Source organism: Bactrocera dorsalis, chromosome 3 (assembly GCF_023373825.1).
Source record: "Bactrocera dorsalis isolate Fly_Bdor chromosome 3, ASM2337382v1, whole genome shotgun sequence".
In the NCBI taxonomy this organism is placed as follows: Eukaryota; Metazoa; Arthropoda; class Insecta; order Diptera; family Tephritidae; genus Bactrocera; species Bactrocera dorsalis.
In genome coordinates, this window is record NC_064305.1 from 15,251,757 (window position 1) to 15,275,330 (window position 23,574).

A 23,574-nucleotide genomic window follows, 5' to 3' on the forward strand; every position below is an offset into this window, starting at 1 on the left:
AACAAAGTTATGTTCTAGTTAATTTTATACACAAACAAATTTAGAAAATATTTAAATGCTAGTTATATAATATATATATACAAATAGTGTAAATTAAAGTGAAAAATAAATACGATTAGGTGCAAAGTTGAATTTATAAATAATAAATATTTAAATTTTGCTTTAAAAGATGAACGAAGCGCAAAAAGAAAATTATTAAAAAAATTGCACAATATTTTGTTAAGTCTAGATTATTCTATAGTTATGAATCGAAGTCTTATCTTAAGTTCTAGCCCAAAAAATTATTCCAGAATTTTATAGTTATGATTCGAAGTCTTATCTATAATTGTAACCTAAAAAACCTCTAAATTCTAACCTAGAAAAGATGCTCCTTTCACACGTACTTTTTCCTTTCTAACGTTTTCTCTCTTTTTTTATTTTTCTGCCTATTCTGCCCATAAAAACGCAAAATTTAGAAAACTATACTCTAAAAACTATATTTCTTTAACTTCCCTCTATTTTTATTAACCCTTTCCATTAAATATTCCATTTATCTACCTTTCCACGCACTTCCATTTTAATTTCGAAATCTTTTAGTAAATTCTTTCATCTTACACACTTTGTAAAGAAGAATCAAATAATTTTAAACATTTTCTGTCAATAAACGCAACTGACAGCACCTTCCGTTAGCAATAAACTCTTTATAACACCGTTACTAGTAAACTCTCTGTTTGCTGTCTCTGAGAAATACTCATTATCTGCATATAAATATTTAAGCATCGCTCGCAATTATTTATAAACGCGCTTTCAACATTCATTTGATAAATTTATACGCACCACGCTGTAGTTTATAATATTTTAATTGTACAATAATTTCTGTTTTATTTTATTATAATTTCTTATTAGTTTTAATTTAGTATATGCAGTTATTGTTCATATCTAGCATAAGACGGATTTTTGAATAAATATTATTTTTATTTCAACAAATTTCGCATATTTTGTGTAATTCTAATGAGGAATCATGGGTTTACGGGTTTCAAAAAATCTAATTTTTTATTGTCGTATTAAATTCTACAACACTTCTAGAATTTTGTCTTAAGCTTTCAAATCGATCCGAGTAATAGTTTTGGTGATGCAGGCTTGAGAACTTGTCCGCTCGAGGCTAGCTATGCCAAGTGCGCCGTATTAAAACGAGATTTTCTCGAAAGTGTAATTTTGAAGTCGGTTGGCAAGATTTCTCGAGAACTACTCAACTAATCTTCATGAAATTTGACACAGACTTTGAGATACAATTCTTAAAAACTTTTTTTGTAACAATCCAAATTTCAATATTTTTATCGTTCGTCCAAGTTCTGAGTTAAAGTTTTACTTAAATCACGTATCTTTTCACTTTAAATGATTCTGTAAAGGGTCTCCGGAAATGGCGGCCCAATGTTGCGAGTTTAAAATATATTTTTTCAAAAATTTCAGAATTTCTTTGTTAAGGCTCAAGGAAGCTGGGTATAAAGGAGTCCGAATAAGAACACGCCGAAATTCTCGCCTACTTCAACGGCATTCCTGAATACTTAAATCACTGCGGGGCGGCTTTTTTCTGCTTACATACGGACGAGGTATACCATATATGGATGGGGAGTTTTCTGTAGGAAGCTATCTGTCAATGTTAGCTTTAGGCTACCGAACTATTTAGTGCTTGCAAGCAGAAGTGGCTACTGTTAAGGTGACAGTAGCTGTACTGCTATGAAGTGCAGCTTTTTTCGATGAGGTGAGCATTCACTCCCTCAGCTGAACGACAATATTGCGATGAGCTCGCTAACTGTGCCTACAAAGATAATCAAGGAGTATCTGTCTTCGCTAGAAATAGCATCAAGCTACTTCATATTCTTCATGTAGCGGCAGAAGTAATTTAAAAAAAATGCTGCCCAGTTAACAGTCCTTGGCCGCAATCCAGTTCCGTTCCGGTTACGACCCTAGCTGCTTCAGCATCAGACTCGTTTGGTTGCTTGGTGGTAACGGAATCACTGACAGCTACAAAGCCGATAGGCTGGTCAGAGGTGACACTCTTGCCACACTCACTGCGGAATGGGACGGAGTTGGATCTACATTAACATTTTGCGTGCGTTTAGTAGGCGCTGGTCGACAACCAGCCTCTGTGCGACTCCGACATCTTTTTGGCCTAGAACATAACACAGGAGATCTACTGAACTACTTGCCCTTAGCAAAGTACATCTTTCCGCAAACGTATTTTATCCTGATCACTGCCCAATAGGCAATCATACGATAAGGCTAAAAGTCTTGTCGGACACTAGTTTTCACATTTATATTGAGGAGATTGGGGTAAAAGCATATAGGCACTTTCTTCACCATTGTCCAGCCTTTGTAAAACAGAGGTTGAAACATCTTCGCAGTCTTATCTTCGACGAACGAGAAGACATAATCGGTACTAGCATTAGCCGTTTCGACAAATATATGATAGGATCGAAACGCTTTGTCGATTAGTGAAGGTCATATAATATAGGAGTTTTAGGTAACATAATGAAACAACGTTCTTAGTTGTCCAAGTGAGATTCCTGTTAGGATCGACCTCTTAACCTAACTATTATCTTTCCCAAACCTCTTATGAATGCAATGTTATGCCTCGCTATCCAATAAAAAATATTTAAATTATACAAGCGAACTAGTTTTTGAGATATTTATAGAGCATCAAACTATTCATTAGTCGGATCCGCCAATATCAGACTTGTATGCTATCATACAAAATAACTGAAAATCAAAAAACAACTTTAGAGAGACAATTTTCAAGCAATTTCCTCCAGCTACTACTGAAGCTGTAACTATATAGGTACTAGTCTAACCATGTCAAGACTATCCGTTCGTGTGGAACTATGTTTATTAAATGTTGATTTCGAGTTCTCTGAAGACACCACATCTACATACACTCAAATTTCTACATACATACTTATTGCGTAGCAATAATATAGTACATAGTTACGAATAAAGCAGAATGCAACGCTATTGGCTGAAGCGTGAAATGCATTGAGACATATTAGGGAGCGCACCCTAAATGCTGGCTGACACAAAGGGATGAAGATTTATTCAAGGATAAAGCACAAGAAAGGAAAAAAATTAATGCACACCAAATGACGACAAAGTTCCCATAAATTAATTAAAACGAGAAAGGATATCAGAATGGACTGAGGGGAGATAAATAAATGAAATTGGTAGCGCTGGAGAGTTCTTAAAGTGAAAAGAAAGTATATTAAATGCATGATACATGAATCACGCACTAAAAAAATGTTTATCAAATTAGCTTATAAGTATGTTTTTTCAATAACTTGTTATTAATGATGCTTTCATAAAAGCCTTCATCGATATTGACAACAAACAGTCAATTTTCTCAAGCTGATCAATCATTCGCCCTGTAGGTATATTGCCAGGTTCCGACTATAAGGTTGATGATAAGAAGTTTCCAACCAAGCTCCCTGAGTTTATAGCGCGTTCCTATCGATATGTATAGCTTGGCGATGTCCTAATGGAAGACATTTCCTCTCCTTTTGGCGCAAACTGGTCGCTTCTTGACTATTGCTACCTTCAGATGGATGACTTAATTGTTGACAGCATGTTTCGATCTTCATTTAGTACCTCAAAAACGGTCAAGAGATCGCTAAAGACATACCTCTTTCTGGACGACCTTCCACCACTTCAACAGATGAAGAACTGATTAAAAACGTAAAGGATATGGTGCTTGAAGTCGTCACGCAAATGTCAGAGATAGCACGACGTGCTCTACTCATCCCAATAAATCTGAAACAGGTCTAGTAGGGCATGCTAGATCATGCGAAATCCGATCCCATATTCATGGAGAGCATTATAACTACCGATGAGACATGGGTTTATGGGTTTAATATGTAATCAAGGCAAAGTCAGTAAAAAACGAGCCGAGCTTAGACTGTCAGATATAACCAATACATAACCATTTTATAACCAAAACTCAGATGTTCTTACAATATGAGTGCTTTCTATTATATTATTTTTCCATCGCCTGTAAACGTATGAAAAGTGATGTTACGTTATTTTATATTTTAAGTGACAATAGTCACTTAAATGTTTTCGCTTAAAACGTTTTCAAATAACCTTGCTTACTTCTATTAGCTGTCCTTTACTATCCATTACTTGAGAGCATTAAGCACACAAAACAACCAGACGCAAACAACATTTGACGCTCACTTAAAAGTAAGTGAAAACTTAACGCATACTTAACGCTGCATTCAACAGATTTTAGTAGTTCAATTAGTTGTGGAACAAAATTTTCCGAATTATGTTGAATTTTTTAAAAGAAATATAAACACGACATCAAATTGGCCTAAATTACTTAGAGACTATGACCATGATAACTGTAGCTTATAGCAATAAGTTTTGGTTTGTTGAAAAGGTGGACACAAGAGCGACTGTAAGCGGCCACGATTAGGTCACCTTTAGACCCATGTAAATGTGTTTGTGATAATAACTGATTTTTTCCACCCCAGTCTCTTAAGTTTGAACATTGGAAGCCTTAAAAGATATCCCGTCTTGGTCTGAAAGCTGGTCATTCGCAAAGATAATACTCTGGCGCCTTATCCGTCCTCACCCGCCGAATACATTCTTTACTAAATTCCCTTTTATCTAAAAGTATAAGCTTTTCGGTCCATTCCCCTTTAACACTACCCTGAAGTTACTTAATGTTCCATAATCTAATCATACTCCACGCATACTTTGCAAATCCACTTTTAGTCGAAATCAGAATAAAAAAAAAATAATCTTAGAAGCTTACACTGACAGCGATCATCAGTACTCCTCAATTGACAACCAGAACCCAGCAGCTCACCCAAAATTGCAAGAAAAATTGTAGAGCATACAACGCTAATATCTGTAACAAGAGCCAGTCAAAAATCAATGCCGAGGGCTTTCCATAGCAAACATAAAGCAGCAGTTTACTAATGGACAAAAGCCGAGCAATACCAAGCAGCAGAAATAGAAGGTGAAGCATGCCATCAATGATAGCAGGAAAGAACTTCTTTCATATGAAAAGAACTACGCAAGGATTTTAACAAAAACCCCTGTGGACTTGGGTATAAAATAGTAATGAAGGAGCTTGGTGTTCGAGCAAAGCCGCCTTACTTAACCGTTACCAAAAAGGATCGCAACGTAAACACACTCTTGTCCACATCCGAAAAAAGGTTAGTGATCCAGAACAGACTCCAAGATTTCCGCAAATCTCCCAGTTCATCTTCGAAGAGCTGTAACTAGCCGCTGGCAAGCTCAAGGCCAGCAAATCACCCGGCTCGGAGGGGATCTCAACAGAAATCCTGAAAATAGTCGTTGCAGACCGGTAGTATTATTGAATATGTTCAACGTCTGCCTCGAAGCCGCAATATTCTCTGAACTCTGGAAAAAGCAACGACTGGTGCTAATCAGTAAGAGAAAAGGAGATCCCTAATAGCTAACAGCATACCATACCCTATGCGTGCTTAACACAGCGGGAAGCTCTAAGAAAAGCTACTTAAACCCAAACTCGAAGCGGCTATCAACGAAGCTAGAGGACTCTCCCCTAAACAACATGGTGTCATTGAAAGCGTAGAAGCCACACAGCGTATCGTAAGACGCTCTCGAAAAAAAGCTTTAAAATCCCCGACTACCTCAGAGCAGTGGTGAGTAGCTTCCTCGATTACAGAAAACTGCTGTACCTAACTAGAGAGGAATCATGATACGGACGCAGCATGGCTCGACTCACACAACCTTAACCTCGCTATATAAAAAACATAGATACTACTGCAAACAAATAAGCTCTTAATCCTCGACTACGAATATTCTGAGGATACAAAAAGCAGTAAACCTAGACGTAAAACTGGACCCCAGACTAACCTGCTGGGTACAAGTCCCGCACGTCGCAGGAAAGGCAGCGAAAAACACCTCCCAACTTAGCAGAAAAATGGTCAACATGGGGATCAGTGTAAAGAAAGATACAATAACAACATGGCAACGAAAATGGGAGAATGAGAGTCGCGGAAGATGGATGGCCAGACTAATAAAAGACCGAAACTCGGAGATAAGCCGTAAATTCGAAGAAGTTCACTTTTCAACAACCCAGCTGTTATCCGGTCACTGATGAGATAGTCAAAGAACAGACATGCCTATAAGACGACGCGACAGGAGACGACGCTGAATACACATCATTCCTTGATTATGGCATGCAAGGAGAACGCACATAAATACGGACTATTTATATATAAAACAAACTTATTGATTAAACTTCAAAACTTACATATATCGAACGACTTTATTAATAACTTACTTCAAAGATTACAATCGATGTTTAAACAATAAAAAATTAAATAATAATAATTTCATAACACTATATTACTTTTGTAAAAAAATCGGTGTATCATAACTAGTCAGTGGACAACGAGTCTCGCAAATAAAATATTTTTCGGCATCGCAACGATCATTACTCCACTGACCATTCGACAAGAGCGAGAGACAACTTCTGTCACGTAGAACTTCAAACGGTTTACCAAGCGCCCATCGATTATAGGTAACAGGGCGACCTATGCTTAACCAAACCCAACGACTGTTATCGGCAAGTTTTGAACCGGAAAGCCAAAACTCTTCATTGTTGGAAGCGAGACCTAATTGGAATAAAAGAGAGACTTATGAGTAAAATATTAACTGCAGAGAACCAAATAAACAACTTGCCGGTATTTGACAAATATTCCTCCAACAAATCATTTTCGGCCTTCGTATTTATGCTGGCCAATGACAGTCCTTGATAACCACAAATCTCATGAGCTTTAAACCAATTTGCCCTAATATAGGCCACAACAACAAAAGTTTTATCACGTAGAAGTCCAGGAAAAGCACGATAGGTGTTGGACTCATCCAAAGCTTGAATGGTGAAGTTTGGAAATATTAAATCCTCATTTGAACCTTGTAAGCCATTATCGGCGATCAGGTTTTGTGTAACAAAGCAGAGAAAGAATATGACTAAAACGTGTTTTAACATTTTGTAAATAATATATAAAATTTTTATAAAAAAAAACTAGGAAGTAAACTGTTAAGACTGTTTTTCGCTGTGGAACTGTGCGCTTTTATACCTTTTTAGACATTTTAAGGGTGTTAAAAGACTATTGAGTGAAAAATAAGCAGCAAGTGGCATCAATCATTGTCACTGCTTATCGCCGATATTCTGAGAACTCTGTCACAGGGCTCATTAGTAAAGTGAATTAGTGAACATTTGCGAGCTTCTTTTGACTTAGAGAACGAAAGTGTTTAGACCTGCTGAATAAATTTTAGTCACGTGTGTTATAATCAGTAAACGTGCTGATAGGCAAACAACGTGAGGTATAATAAATTTAAAAAAATTATAGTTAATGTTGTTTTCTTTTACTCGTATTATTATTATTGACTTCTATTAATGTTTTGAACTTTTCTCCTAAATTTAGAGCTAAATACTTGTATGATAAATCAAAGGCGAAAGCCGTATAACAGTTCAATCGAAAAGAACGCGGTCTGACACATAGATGGCGCTAGTGGAATTAAATCCATATGATTTTAGTAGTGTACATCCAAAAGAGATTGTTACCGACGAAAACATCAAAAAGGTCCGTAAAATAGTTCTGGATGAACCCAAAGTGAAATTATTCGAAATAGCAGGCACTTAAAAGATATCAACGGAACGTGGACATAATATCATTCACGAATATTTGGGTATCCGAAAGCTCTGTGCGATACATCGCGAGAGGTCTCTTTTGACCAAAAACAACGACGAGTTGATGATTCGGAGCAGTGTTTGGAGATGTTCAAGCGTAATAAGTTCGAGCTTTTGAACGATACGTGACAATGGATGAAAAATTAGGCCATCATTTCACTCCGCATGGACCGCATACAATGAAACCGCCACAAAGCTTGGTCAAACCGTCGACTGGCAAAGTTATTGTATCTGTATTTTGGAATACCCATGGAATAATTTTTATTGACTACCTTCAAAAAGGAAGGACCATTAACAACGACTATTACATATTATTTTTGGACAATTTAAAAGGCAGAAACGTGGAAAATCTGCCGCATTTGAAGAAAAGGAAAGTGGTATTTCACTAGGACAATCCACCGTGTCCCGAGTCAGTAAATACGATGACAAAAATTCATGAATTGGGCTTCGAATTGCTTCCGCATCCACGGTATTCTACAGATCTGGTCCCCAGTCACTATTATGTGCTCTCAGATCCCAAGAGAAGGCTCACTAGTAAGAAAGAGGTGATCGCCGAAACTGAGGCATATTTTGAAACAAAAGACAAATCGTACTACAAGAAGTAAGGAAGGCCTAAGTTTGTGTGTAACCGAACATTTTATACTCTCGCAACTTGCAAAGGTCAAAGACCGGGAAATTCCTTCAGGTGCTGGTTAATGGTGTGGGAGCCGGAGTCTAATATTTGGAGACTTCAAGTTTCCGGAATACTACAGTGGCTTCCACACGAAAAGTTTTGCGGTCTGGAAAGTGGCTGAGATAGCTAAAAATGCAGGAAGCAACAAAAAGAGCAAGAAATACGGAAGTTATAAAAAACAATATACAAAGAAATCTCCAAAAGGGCTGACAGGCAGATCAGGTGGTAGAATGCCTTAAGAACACACAGGATCGACAAGACCATGTGCAAGAGCACAGAATAAAAACACGCAGCCTTTTCAATCACACGATCTCGAAAGAACTGTAGGAGGGTTGTTTGCCTAAAGACAGGTCACAACCTTCTGCCATCACATGCGAGCCGGATGGGCATAAGTAACGACAATGCTCGCAGAAGTGTAGGGAAGTATTTATGAGAGAGACGCTAGAGCACCGCCTAAGCTGCTGTTCAGCATTATCTAGAACACCTTTTAGTTTTAAGAGCTTCGCAGTTCAAGGGACAGTATAAAATATCAATTCGCTCTTAAGGTTCGCAAAAATCGCTCACGTCCTATGTGTATGAAGAATATTTCAACTTACACTGAACCTCAATCTGGCATTACTAAGAGCTAGGGATCGATGTATGGCGTGACAGCTGGTTAGTACAACCTGACTTAACCTACACTCTCAACAAATTATACAAAAAGTAATATCCATTTCGACCTTCACATTCTCTCTTCTTCCTTCCATTAGCATTTAGTCGTTGTACTCATTAAGCAAATAACGTCGATTAACGGTTAAACAAAGAACTAAAGAGACAACTAATAAAAGTAGCAGATAATTAGACTGAGCGAGAACGCTCACAAATGAGTAACAAAGTTTTCAAATGAGCTACAACTACACAGCATCAGGAACGGGGGAGTGGATCTCGCCGAAGGTTGCATAAACTACACGAACTCCTGCTCAAGCAAGACTAAGCAACGTTGTCGCAGTTTTATTTTACACCCTGTTGTTAAATTTTATCACCAATTCCCCGTTTTGTGGCGGCAACTAATTCAGCTGCAGCTTTGACAGTTTTACTTTATTCTAAATGCAATTGCACGCAACTTAATGAAACATTTGCCGCAATGTGTTGCAGCATTTGCACTGGGATTTTTGCTATGATTTTCATTTCCATTGTCATTATGCAATGATTAACTTAAAACGTTCATTTGAGTCGTTCATCGTTTTTGCAATTAGTAGGAGTAACGGTATTTAAGTTTTATTGCTGTACCATTTTGGCGAAGTGACGACAAATGTTTCATTGGGGACTCAAGTTGCTTAAGAAGAGATTAAATGTTGTATGGAAGAAACTGTGATCTGCCTCTTAAAAACAATGCAATGTAGCAAAGCAAACAGTACGGGGATCATATATCATATCATGCCTTGAGCAATAATCGATATCAAGTTCCGTGAAGAAATAGAAAACTTTTCCGATTCCGACAAATGAACAGCATTGGCAAGTTCGTCATCTCTCCGATCTTTTTCACTTCCTCTCTGCAAGGACTCCGACTAGATTTGGTTAGATTTGATAAGTAAATGACGATTACACCGCGATTTAGAGTCTATTTTGACCTCTCCTAAGTCCCAACGTGTCACTAAACCTCAACAAAATGATATATACTTATAGGAGCTCCTTTATGGTATGGGGACCAAACGCACTGAAAGATTCCGGTCCTTCCATATTGGTGGAAGCTTATCATCCAGTTCATTCCCAGCTATACCTTTGTAACCTGGCACCCAAATAAGGTACATTTGGTTACGATCTGATGGACGGAAAACGACCCATAAGTATGGAGAGTTTTGTGCATGGTCCTCCAACCCCTGTGCCAATTTCCTTCCAAGTTTTCGAGCCGTCTGTGTACCACTTGATTGTATTGTCCCCAAGCAGTAGTTCGAGAGCGGAATAGTTCCATTCGGTCTTACTGCTGAGGGTAACTTTAAACTTCCTAGTGAAGTTGGTAATGTTATCCCTTGAGAGAAGATCCAGTGCTATTTCGATTACCTTACCTCTGCCAAACCCTTTTGCCATTTGAAGCAGTGCGTGTTTGGTGACTTGATCTCGGATATGCCCGCATAGCACCCGACACGCAGACGCAAGCGAGTCGTTGCAGCTTCGATATATGAAGTCCTACCGAAGTCTATGATGCTTTCGCAGTCCAAGCCACCGCTCCATATGTAATAATCGGTCTCTGACACTTCTTCAACTAAATCAGAGCAAGTACATTTAGGCACTAGACGAACTATCTTATCTGACATTGAAAATCCGACTGTCAACAACTTCAAGATATCTATCACTATCTAGCACCTGGATATTATCAAACGCAGAGGAAGAAACTTCAGACGTATTAGAATACTGTACTCGGTATGATGGTTGGATGGCTGTTGAACACCTACCTGTAGTGAGACCTGCATATTTACGATTAAAAACACAATGTACTCTTCTTCAAGCAGTTTCTGCTGTGATGTTTTCGCAGAAACAATCTATGCAGTCGTCTGTTTAAAGCGAAACCGCCTTCCATCAATAATTCATTTGTTGATTACATCGACGACATTGATATCATTTGCATCTTCTAGTGGCATTAGTTGGAACCGACAGTACGCCGACCAGATTACAGACTCAACAAACATCAAACACGCACTGACTGCCCTTCACTGGAGTACTTGGAATCAAACCACCATTCATAGCAAACGAAGAGCATGAGTCGCCCTTAGAATCTAGAATGACCCTTGCGCAACTTCTGGCCGCAAATTGACATGTTAGTATGTGGAAAATATATTATACTTCTCTCCTTTTAGGATACTACAACCGTGGAACACTAAAGATCGCCAGTTGTCTCTGTCCTTTCAGAAGTCACGCCAGTAGTAAATTCCGATGCACATAGATCTCTATGCAATTGGCCCTTCTAATGGATACGTCGGCGTCATTGCCACCCTTGTCGACCCATGGATTTCAGAGGAAGCAGCTTTATGCTAGAGTACCATTTTCCAAGCGAACGGCGCGGCCCAATCAGCGCATTAGTTGAATTTTTATGCGCTTACCTTGGAGCTAATACAATTCGTGATTCCATCTTCCTCGATATTTAACGCTCACACGGACGCCACCAAAGACCTTACTGGAAACAGTTATATAATAGGACGGGATTAATTAGAGACTTATAGGGAGTTATTCTTGATCGTTTGAGATGAATCTGATTCTCAATTTCCCCAAATTCAAAAGTACCAACTGTTGGTAAGAGTTATTCTGAGCTTGATCCTAGACTTAGACTATTGGTGGAATTTATGCTACTCCAACGTCCGCGCCGCCACTTTGAGTATAGTGGAACTCAGGGTCACGGCTAAAAAAGAGTGAGCTTGATGGGGCCACTCTGAGGTATCTGAGCTAAGGGCTTGACAAAGTTGCAGCGTCTCACCACCAGGAGGTGCGGCTGCAAGCGGGCGCCTGTCTTAGAGCAAGCGACTCACTATGTCAGCGTGATCAATAAAACTTGCTCCACAGCTAGGGTTGTGCCACTGGGTTTATAACCCCCCACAAAAAAAGTTATTCTAATGAAAGGAACTTGATACCTCGGGAAACCTGGACACAGACTTTTTAGCACAGGAAAATTCGTGCTTGTAAAAGACGAAGCAAATACTTGATTTTGGCTAAAGAATCGTTTACAACCCTGAATGCTGGGGGAGTAGATACTAATCTGTAATAGGTCCATCAGGAAAATCTTACGCTGAGGTAATGCGAAAGCGGTTCCAGTGCTGCAGAAAACATATATGAGAGAAGGATGAAGTGTTTCAATGTCTAAGCCACTCACCAAGGATTACGATCCCTATATAATGCGAAGGCATTTTAAACCCTCCTATGACCTTAAACTAAAAAAGAGCAGGAAAGGAATTTTTTATATATGTAAACTCAAGTGTAATCTTCGCCAGTGGAGAAGAAGAAGACTCAAGTGTAATCTTTCTGTTGGATATCAGTCGTAATACCTAAACTCACCTTGTTTAAGGGTATAACTGCTGCATTCTGTTAAACCATTAACACAACTTACCGCACGCTAGAAAAGTCACAGATCTCATATGTCTGCAGGTGTGTAATTATTAAGTACATTTTGAAATAAATTTTACGCTCCAGCAAAGCAATCTTCGTGCCAAATATACTACCTTGTCATTTGCGCTAAAAACTTGAGTTGTAAAAATTAATTAGCGTAATTAATTTGGAGTTTCATTAAATTAAAACAGCAGCAAAAGGCAAAGGTGGCAATTTCGCGCAGTTACTTCGACTCTACCACTCATTTTCTTACGCGCTATTTCCCGCTTCATTGTCACTGCAGTGTTGCAGAATCGCTGCCCCTCATTCGCCATGCGGCAGCAAATACAAAAGACATTACCTTTTGTGCAAAGTTGAAATGCGCCATTCAAAGTAGTGTCATAACTTCCAACTGCTGCTGTCAATTTACGCTTGCACACACAAATCGCATATCGATGTCGAATCGAGAAGGGAGCAGTGTGCAGTCTTGTAACCAAACTCACCTTAACATAGAAAGTTCGCACCCAAGCAAAAAACTAACTGAGGTTGCGTATACGCCGTAACACACACACCAAGCACACAAACTCTCGAAACGCATTTTATGCAACGCCAGCGCATTACACAGCAGCACAATGCTAATCTAGTGAAAGTTGATGAGCGTCAAGGTAATTCGCGTATTGAATGATGCTAAGATTTCGTTTGCGTGCTTGTATTTTAGTGTGCCACAGCACGCATTTAATGCCATCGGAAATCCTTTAAGCACTGCAGTTCGCCTGAAAGTTTATGTGCATGCCAACTGAATGCCAATAAATGCTACCTGCCACATGCTACTTATGTAGAAAAGTTATTGGTAACCCCCCACATATACATATGTGTGTGTAGTATGTAACGATTGAGTTCATGATATAAGCAACCCAAGTAACATGTAGCTTCTTGGCGTAGACGCCGCTTACGCATTTGTAGCCGACTTTACAACAGCGCGCCAGTCATTCCTCATTTCCGCTGCTAGGTGCCAATTGGAGATTCCAAGTGTAGCCATATCCTACTCCACTTGGTCTGTCCAATGGATCGGAGGTTTTTCTCCTCCTCTGTTTCCCCCGGCAGCTACTGCGTCGAATACTCCCAGATCTATAGTGTTTTATCCATTCGGACGACATGACCTAGCCAGCGTAGCCGATCTCTCTTAATTCACAGGACAATGTCGTCGTATATCTCGTACAGCTCTTCGTTCCATCGACGCGAATACCGCAGTTGCCCGTTGCCAATGCGCAAAAGACCATAAATCTCCCGCAGAACCTTTCTCCTCTGCCTCTGCACCATATAGCAGGACGGGGAAGATGAGTGACTTGTAAAATATGGTCTTTTTCGTCTTGAGCGGACTTTACTTCTCTCATCCGAGGCTGTTGTGACCATTTCATAAGGGTTTTTTCAACGTGGCGCGTCCCAACCCCAGCGCACAACCCTGGGGAGAATTGATACGCCTTCTCACTTTGGCTCGCCTTCAAGCTGTTGTTTTTTAGCTACCCATCTTCCTCGACTCGTGGAATATCTTCACTCTAATTTCGACAATTTTGTTTATTGACCCAGCCATTCAACTAAAAGAGAGCTCCAACGCTGAACAAAAGATTCTTGTCAGAATACGATGGCCATCTCTTTTTGGGCTCATCCAACGCATGTGCGACGAGTGTGATGGTCATTCGGCTTCAATGCTTAGAATAGTTCAATTTTGTAAGCCCCTAAACAGAGATTCTTTCGAAAACTTGTCCTTAAACTTGTCTAGACCAATTGCTGAATACGATGGCTGATGGACTAATTCGGATCTTCTTGGATAATCTGCACCACAGCGGTAATAGCGTTTGCGATGCCTCAGAGTTTAAATCAAGAAATAGCTATCAAAAAAATTTAACTTCGAAAAAAGTATATATCATTGAAAACCACACGTCCAAAAAGAACACCCTTTACATACCTTCCCTTCCATTCAGTACTGACGTCACCAACTAATGACTTTCAAACGTGCTCCACAAAATATGTGAAGTCGAAACTGTGGTAATTTCCATTTCTATTATTCTTAGAATGGTTGCCCGACCCTCGACCTCCGACTGGGCTAAAACCCAGTTATAACCATGCTCCTATATTGGCCACGCCCTTTGGTCATCTGCCAAAACTACCTTCTTTGTCTTCGAAGCAGGTTCATCTAGTGACGTTCGCTTGTTTCGACTGTGTTTAGGTCTCCAGTATATACCGAAGAACCCCTCTTCCTCGACGGAATGGCGTAGAAACTCTTGTGAATGGCACTTAAATAGCGTCACATACTGCAGTAAAGGTGTTTCACGGTTGCAATTGTTCTCTGGAGTGAGCAAAATCGTAACCCATCGCAACAATAACATTATCAAGCCAAATGTTTCATGAAAGTTTTAACCCCCCGATTTATTGAGATGCCTCAACTCTCACGCGCACATTCTATCGCGATCTGCCAATACCCAATCTTGGAATTTTATCGGACGTGGCACATGGGTGTGGCTCAAAAACCAACATGCGTTCACATTGAAAATCATTAAATCAAACTTTGACGATCGTCTTAGCTGAAGAAGAGTCAGAGTATACAGCATCCAAGCGCATTTGGTTTCCACAGCGCGATTTCCGTTCCAAAATCTTCGGAATTGCCAACTGATTCTCTAATTTTTATATTTTTCTAATATCAGCGAACACGACCTCTTCCACGCTCCATTTAAAAGTAACTACGAGGCCGATTCGATTCAAATCATTATACTCGGTTAGGTCCGTAGAGTTAATCCAAAGGTCGATGAATCTCACTTGGACAGTTATTTGTCCTCTTTATAGAGCGACGAAGCATTTTGAGCTTGTCACAAATTTATTAAGATAGTCAATATCAAACCCAACCACTCCGCTAGGCTCTACAAAGGTGTGTCTACTGAAATATTTCAATCTCAATCTGACAAAAGCTGGATTATAAGGAAAAAGTGACAAGATGATTCCACCTCGCCTTCCTCCATACACCTAATGGACAGCAAGTAGGTCATAAGACCTTTTGAGATTCACTATATACCAGAAGAATACCACAGTCGCACAAGTACTGTTTGTTAACCAGCCCTTGACGAGCTCACTGGAGATTCATAAGTCATGCGCATGAAAGCAAGAGGACATCGGTTCCAATCAAACGAAATCGCAGCAAGGGTGCCCTTACAAGCAAGTTTATCGCAATCATCAAAGTATTCAGTCGCGCCTCGTGATTACCTATTGGAAAGTAATTAGTTCGGAGAACCTTTTATTGTTCACTTTGGACAAGGATTTCGCAATCACTCAAGTTCTATTTGTTAATCCTCGTTTACCGAGCTCACTGGATCTCCATAGGTCTTGCGCTTGACCGCAAGAGGACATCGGTTCCAATCGGAGGAAATTGGAGTAAGGTTGCTCTTCCAAGCAAGTTCGTGGCTTTGTAGTTTCCGGCAATTTCTCTGTGACTAGGCACCTATACAATTCTAATATGGAAAAAGCTTGAAACTATTGCTAATGTGGTCATGCACTGCTTGACTAATTTTGAGCCCATAGTTAGTTCAAAGTCATTACAGCTGCTCGGCTATCGAAGAGAATACACACCTCTCTGAAGTCGGCTGCACGTCGGATCAGGTATAAACTTTTGATTTTCTTAAAAGAAAATACCGAACTATTTTGTTACCAAACCGTGATGCTTACTGGGTGCAAACCATTTGTTGAACTCCTATTGCGAGTTCGACGCCAGGATATTGTCCTTCAGCGTGTTGGCTGTCACATTAGCAAACACACGTCGATTTTTTTTTATTTTTTTTTTTATCATTTCACCTTTTTTCTGAACTGCATATATCACATTGTAACTACTCTTGTATATATGTGTGTGTCAATGTATGCATGGTACGCCAGCGGTAAGTGGATTTGCCGCGCGAGGAATTGACTGCATTTCAATCGAATCCGCAGCGTTTCTCAAAGCGAGGGCGTCAATAATGTTGCACTCATCCATAGAAATAAAAAACCAAGCTTTTTTCTATACATAGATATATAGAAAGCCAAACATACGAAAAAAATATCGGCAAATTTGAAAATATTCACGCTCAAATGGCTGTAGGTGTGTCACGCATTGGCGGAAAATGCTGCATTTGCGAGTTTCGTTCGCATGCTTTGTGTGAGTTTCGTGCAACTGCGCCATATAACGGCAGTTGTTGTTTTATTTTTCACGCTGGCAATAGCGCATATTCACTTTTCTGCATTTCAACTTCGAATGCCAAGCATTTAACACTCCCTCCATTGTTGTTGTGCCGTATTTGTTGCTGCTGTTGCGTTTTTATACTTTTTAGTTTTATGATTGCTCGCTGCCATTTAACTTTTTCACTTGTTGGACTCATGCCACATCCCTTCCGTTCCAAACTGGCAAAGTTCTCGCACAATGCAACAAGGTCAATTCAATGTCATAACTGTTGATGCCACGAATGGTTGGTGTAGTGCTGAAATAAACTGAAAACGAAATAAATGCAAATTGAGTAAACTGAAAAAGCTTGGAATACTACAAACGAAAGCCGGAGAAGGGCTAAAAGCTTCAAAACTTAAAACAACTTCGATCCATACATGAGTTCTTGAATTTTCGAAATATTAATAAACCTTTAAATAATCCGAATTACCAACAAAAATGTCAGCCTCGAAATCCAACGCAGGATACGTCGTGCCAACAGGTGGTTCTTTGGACTGAGTAGGCAATTGCAGAGTAAAGTCCTTTCCCGACGAACAAAGACCAAACTCTACAAATCTCTCATCATTCCCGTCCTGATGAGGCATGGACAATGACATCATCTGATGAGTCGGCCTTAGAAGTGTTCCAGAGAAAAGTTTTGCGGAAGATTTATGTAGGAAGAGGAAAACCAACACTCCGTTGAAGAGATCATGTGGAGAAAGACCTGGCAGCATTTGGTATTTCGAATTTAAAAATAATAAAAGTTAAATAAATATTACTTAAAATTTTCCAATTAACCATAGTGATCCGTGTATTAAATATTTGTTCAAAATGTTGAATATGTTTTATTGAGGCAATATGTTTAATACAAGGAAGGAGGCTATTTATGGATATACATAGACTAAAGAAAACATTTTAATTTATGAACAAAATAAATATACAAAATTAAAATTATTAATTTATATTTTTTATATATAGATAAGTTTCATTTTCCGTTATTTGCCGCCGTTTTTATAACAGCCCGGCTAGCTCAGTCGGTAGAGCATGAGACTCTTAATCTCAGGGTCGTGGGTTCGAGCCCCACGTTGGGCGACTATAATTTTTATACAATTTTTTCTTAACACACTGGGTAAATTAACATATTCAGGATGAAGAGTCAAGCCAACATAAATTTAGCTAAGGGTAAGTGGTTCAAAAGACAAACTTCTCGGATCTCGTCGCAAAATGCTAATCGAGATGCAACTTGGTCGCATTTCAATATGAGTAAGACAAGGATGCCTCCTCTGCCTAGCCCGTAGGCTTTATAGTTGCAAACGATTCCCAAATGACTAGACACCCAAACTAGTCTGATGATGAAGTGCTTGATGCTATTTCTAGCGACGAAAACTCTCCTTTACTAACTTTAAGCACACAGCGCTAATATTGCCGATCTGCTGTCGTTGTGAATGCTTATCCCCCTGAGAGAGACTGTACTTCGTAGCAGTACGTCTAACGTAACCTTAATAGCAGCAGATAAGCTCTCTACAGAAAACTCCCCCTACGACTATCCTTCCGAACTTGAACCCATCCGTGAAAAATAGCACTGCACAACTTCTGCAGCTTCACAGGTTCCACATCAATGTTCGAATCCACTTCAAACTTGGCTTTGATCACCTCTTACGGCACACGTTGTCGAAGATCGTTGTCAAAAAAGGTTCTTACAATAAATTCCTTGTGCATACGCGCTATGACACTACATCGTGGAAAGCAGTGTCGACTCACCTGCCTTTGATATAGCCATGGTGGACCCTTAACAGTGTACTCCTCTGTATTCTGTATCTAATGTGCAGATGAATAAGTATCTCGAGCTTTTTCAACAGAAACGAGGTTAGGCTTATGGGCCTGAAATCCTTGGCACTTTGAGAGTTCTTTTCAGCCTTCGGTATCAGCGCCATTTTAAATAGTCTCCAGGCCCTCATAAACTTAAACTCTCAAACAAAACATATTTCTATTCGTTTTTCCCAAATATATCACTTAAATCGATCTCTCAATGTCTGGTTAGCAGCCATCTGTCAGTTAAGTTCTGGTAAACTTAACCAAGACTTCTTCTTTTTTCGGTAAAAAGTCTTTTTTTACCTAGAACTTAACTTGGCCAAGACCCCTTCTTTCAGTAAAGAAGTTATTTAAAACAGAACTTAACTAGGCATTAAGAAAACGGCCCTGAACGTTTCAGAGTGTAACTCCAGCATTAAACAAGATACCCACATAGTTAGAATATAGTATTATTTTTTGACGGAATCAAATTTCTAGTACCGAAACACTTAGAATGTTGGAAACGGCCCTCGGCGATAATTGTTTTCCTAAGCAAGTATTTTTGATTGGTACCAATTCTTCAAAGAGGGTCAAGAACAATTTGACAATGAACCACGTCCAGGGCAGCCATCAGCATCAACTGATGATCAACACGTCAATGAAATAAAGGAATTGGTGCTTCAGAATCGACGATTAGCAGTCAGAGATCTTACCTGCCTCGTTAGGGTATCGGAAAGTCCATTAGAGTATCGGAAAGATTAGTGAAAATCATTTTGAAAGACCATTTGGGTCTAGGAAAAGCGAAAGCACGATTGGCTCCAAAATACCTTAATTTTTTCGAAAAAACAGCGTCGCGTTAACGTCCGTAAAACAATGCTTTCCGATGACCAGGATATCATGAAACCTATTATTACCGGCGATGAGTCTTGGGTCGACACTTACGACCCGGAAACAGGCGATCTTTCCCTGAAGTCGAAAAAAGTCAAAGCAAAAGTCAGGTCAAAAGTCAGGGTTTTGTTCACAGTTTTCTTCGACTATCAATGGCGTGGCGCACTCCAAATTCCTTCTGACCCACCAAACTGTCAACAAGGAATACTATTTGAATGATATGCGTAGTTTGCCCTAAGGTATTTGTAGAATAAGAACGGAATTCTGGGCCGACAACTCATGGGTTTTGCATCATCTTTATACACCGTCGCACACTGCATTGATTCTTCGTGACTTTTTCGCCAAATTCTCAATCAAAATGGTGCCGCAACCAACGTATTCGCCTGAGTTAGCTCCGTGTGACTTCTGGCTACTCAGCAAGCTAAAATGATTGCTCCGGGACAATTGTTTTGAATCAATTGAAGCCATTAAACGTGAATTGCTACAGGCGCTGAAGGCTATTCCGGAAATTGAATTTAACAGCTGTTTCGAGGATTGGAAAAAACGTTGGGCCAAGGGGGACTACTTTGAAGGGGACCACAAAGATTTTGAAGAATAAATTAAGAATTTTTGAATTATCAACAAAGTCTTATTATGTTTTGCTTTTGGTAGTATAATGACAATGTGTCTTACTAAAATATCCATAAGCCACAAAGCATTCCTTCTGGTCACTAAATCTCAAATTTCAACTCAACACATAAAAAGTGATCCCCACAGTTTTCTACTTATAATACGCTTGTCCCTTTTTATGCGCAAATTATTTATGTGCGACATTTTCTAATACCGTTATGCGTGATAGCGCACAGAAAAATCCATTTAAAAGCAAACACCAGAAGTCGCACCGTGTTAGTGGCGGTATCGGACCACACTCGCCTTCGCTACAAAACTATTTGATGCACAAATAATAAAAAAAAATCCTTTAAACGCTGGTACAGCAATTTTCCGATTTGAAAAATATAAAATTAGAAAGAATACGAACAAAAAAAAACGAAAAACTTTAACGCACGCAATGTTGAAAGATTCGAAGGGGAGATTTGTATTGGAAATTGGCTTTACAAAGCAAGGATGTGCAAGGATATGCAATTGCTATTGCAATGCAAAGGAAGTGGGGTGCGTGTATGTGTGTCTGTGTTGGCACATAAAATGGCTTATTTAAAACCGGACTGACAGCTCAATGTGTACTGAATTATGACAGGTCAAGGATTGCACCAAAAAATAAAGACATTCCACAATAGCCGCAGGGTGAGCCAAAGAAGACACAAAACTTGAGGGGACCACGGTCGCTGGCATTCACCACGACCAAAGTGCCAAAAGTGTTTGTGCGCTGATTTCGAAGACACTTTTGCTCGCCACTTTGCTTTGCATCTTTATGTCTTTATGTCACTTGTGCAAGTATTTTTCATACCGCCAAAGTGGACGCAACGACGGCAAACCCTAATCCAATGAACCGTTGCATTTGCTGCACATAAAAGTAAATGCATTGTTGGCTTTATGTGTGTGTAATCGGACCCCCGCAAAGTTCGTGCAAATAAACAAATATTACAAATGTTGCCAGTAACAAGTTGACTACAGTCGCGTTAGGAATATGACAAGCTGATACTTGCGCGTATCCTTGCGCCGTCACATTTACGCGTTCCGCCGCATGTGTAGCAGCTTTGCCACTTAACAGTTGAATACGCAAATAGTCGAAAAGATTTCCCCGAAGTGCACTTATTTTTTTTTTTTTATTTTTTTACAGTTTGTTGATAGTTTGATAGTTTGCGTTGGCAATTTTTCTCAGCAATCGTGGAAATGCAAAAGTTTCACATTTACTAGAAATGGAAACGCTTTGGTCTTCATGTAAGTACAAGTACATGATATGGATCCCCTCATTTCTCATTTTGAAATGCTAAGCATATATCATATTCTTGAGTGCGAATCAGCATAAAAATGTTTAAAGATTTAATGAAACGTACTTGGCAAAGAGAATGTGAAGGAAAAGAAAATAAATTCCGGTGCTAAAGTGGCACTGTAGACGAACGTGCTGGGTTATGTGTGGTCCTTTCAACACCTGCCAATTCGATGGGATGTTTGAAGATATGCGCAGCCAAGTATTTAAGTCTTGACCTCCCAAACGCGAGATAGTCAAGAAGGAAGTGTTGAGTTGTTTTCACCTTATCCTCTTCCTTCCAACTCCTGCAAACGGCGCCTGGTAAAATTACCAAATTACACCAATAGGGCAATGGTCTCTTAAAAGTCCCACAAGTAGGGAGAGGTTAACCTTACTGAGGGCAAAGAGACCACTGGATATCCTGCGGGAAGTGAGCATCAATCACAATTCCCGCCCTTAAGATACCCTGCACAAACGGAGTTTTCGTGAAAATACGCCTGAACCTATAGGACTTATGACAAACCTCCACTTTTTCGCAAAAGATTTTCCATGATTTCTTCTTTGCCTTTGTTAACTCGGACTTGAATATTGCAAGTCCCGTTTTATACTTGTACTACGCCGAATCATCAGTTGATACACTCCTACGGGCCTGTTAAAAAACGTCTGCAGGACATTTCGATTTCGGAGAGTTGCGTAGTAGACACCTGTAGAGTTTGTAGAAGTTTTTGCGGTACCATTCCCAATTTGTATTCCCAGGACTTCTAAAAGACTTTCTATGCACACATTCTCCGACTAAACTGATCGGGAGTGATCATCAAAGACCCTCTAGCCTGAGATCAGTGGAGTGAGATCAATAACCTTCTCCCTGCCTGCAATCACGAATACTGGAGAGTTTCCCTTATTACAAATGAAAAGATTTTCGCTGATGAAATCAAAGATCTTTCCCAGATTGAATGTTGCGAGTTGGCGTCGGAACCAATGATGACGCCGGTTCCCCTTCGTGACGCTTCAGGCAGGGTCTTCGTCAACAATAAATGAGGTGGTTCCACCTCATCGCCGTGCGACACATACGTTAACATTATATAAACGCATATTTTTTTCAACTTGGTTCTTTTTTTAAATTGAAATCGAACGACCATCAGGCGTGTCACACGTTCATTGAATGGGTCCCAAACAGTATGGCTAACGTTAACGATTTAAACAAGAGCCTTTTATTCATCGATGAAGCGTTTATAAACAAAATTGTTGCAGTGATAATAATTCACAAGCCATTGTTGATGTGGACCAGCTTTGGCTCCTACATTCCGTCAACACGACTGTATGACAAAATCAACAAAAAAAAAAATTATTCTAGATGACTTATGGTGTGTGTATTATCTGGCGTCATGGGTCTCTGACGTTCCCTTCAAGATCGTACGGACGATTTTTTTAGGGTTATGTGAAGTCGCTTGCCTACGTACTTACATATATTAGGCCAAAACTATCGACGCTTTGTAGAAAACGTTCGGCCCGTTATTGCTGGCATGCGGCCCCAATTATCGCAAAACGAGCTCGAAAATTGAGATTTCCGACGAGAATTTGTTCGATTTCTCCAAAATAATTTTTAAACATAATAATAAACGGAAGTACTTGGTCATTAAATTATAAGGGTAATATTTCTTCTTGAAACCATACATCTAAAACAAAAAATACCCATGATATATATTCCCAAAAGACCTAAGTGGAATATAGAGCCTCAATTGTTGACTGAATGTGAAACCGAGCCCGTTTCTGTTTCGAATTTCGAAAAAGAAATTAGACTCCGGATCTAAGCGCCCGCTACGGATGAATATATGCAAAGCGTCGTCACAGTCCTTAACCGAATGTATAGTAAATCCGGATCCGTTTTGACCACATAGACCCCACCGCCCTATAAACGGACGTTAAGTGGTTCTAAAATGAGTCAAAGCTTGCGGAGGAGGGAGAGAAGTTGTTTAAGTTATAAGCTATTCATGAATTTCACTTTTCAATCTGAGCTGACGGCCATTAAAGTAGCAACGGATCTATTGTTTCAGACCGTACTTTACATCACAAAGTCGAAAATCCACTCCGATAGCTGTGCAGCAATACTGACTGTAATTTAATATACGATTCGGATGAACGCCAGGCCACAGCGGGACAGGAAGTACAATTGCCTTCCGCTTATACATTTGATAGGAAATGAATTTCCATTTCAATATCAGTAGAATTGGTACAAGTAGGAGCTCCGCTGTTTTCTTATAATTATATCGCAAGATACATGTTTAGTAAACTTCTCACTCTCCCCTTTTCCTTATTTGTAT

General features: G+C 39.5%; 1 protein-coding gene and 1 non-coding gene across 2 annotated transcripts; one reads left to right on the forward strand and one right to left on the reverse strand.

The window, feature by feature from the left end:
- Positions 1 to 6,252: 6,252 nt before the first annotated feature.
- LOC105226313 (tetranectin-like protein) lies at positions 6,253 to 7,069 on the reverse strand. The gene is made up of 2 exons (XM_011205143.4): positions 6,709 to 7,069; positions 6,253 to 6,641 (listed from the first exon to the last, which is right to left on the reverse strand). The coding sequence occupies exons 1-2, from the start codon at positions 7,013 to 7,015 to the stop codon at positions 6,373 to 6,375; spliced, it is 576 nt and encodes a 191-aa protein (XP_011203445.1). The 5' UTR covers positions 7,016 to 7,069; the 3' UTR covers positions 6,253 to 6,372.
- A 10,615-nt stretch (positions 7,070 to 17,684) lies between these two features.
- Trnak-cuu (transfer RNA lysine (anticodon CUU)) lies at positions 17,685 to 17,757 on the forward strand. The gene has a single exon. It is a non-coding gene; the product is annotated as a tRNA-Lys (tRNA).
- The last annotated feature ends 5,817 nt before the right edge of the window (positions 17,758 to 23,574 follow it).

What these genes read in the sequence shown, in the direction of transcription:
- LOC105226313 (XM_011205143.4), bottom strand. Translation starts at nt 7,015, where the DNA reads ATGTTAAAACACGTTTTAGTCATATTCTTTCTCTGCTTTGTTACACAA. An exon ending in GGAATATTTGTCAAATACCG is followed by an intron (nt 6,642 to 6,708) that starts GCAAGTTGTTTA and finishes TATTCCAATTAG; the next exon opens with GTCTCGCTTCCAACAATGAA.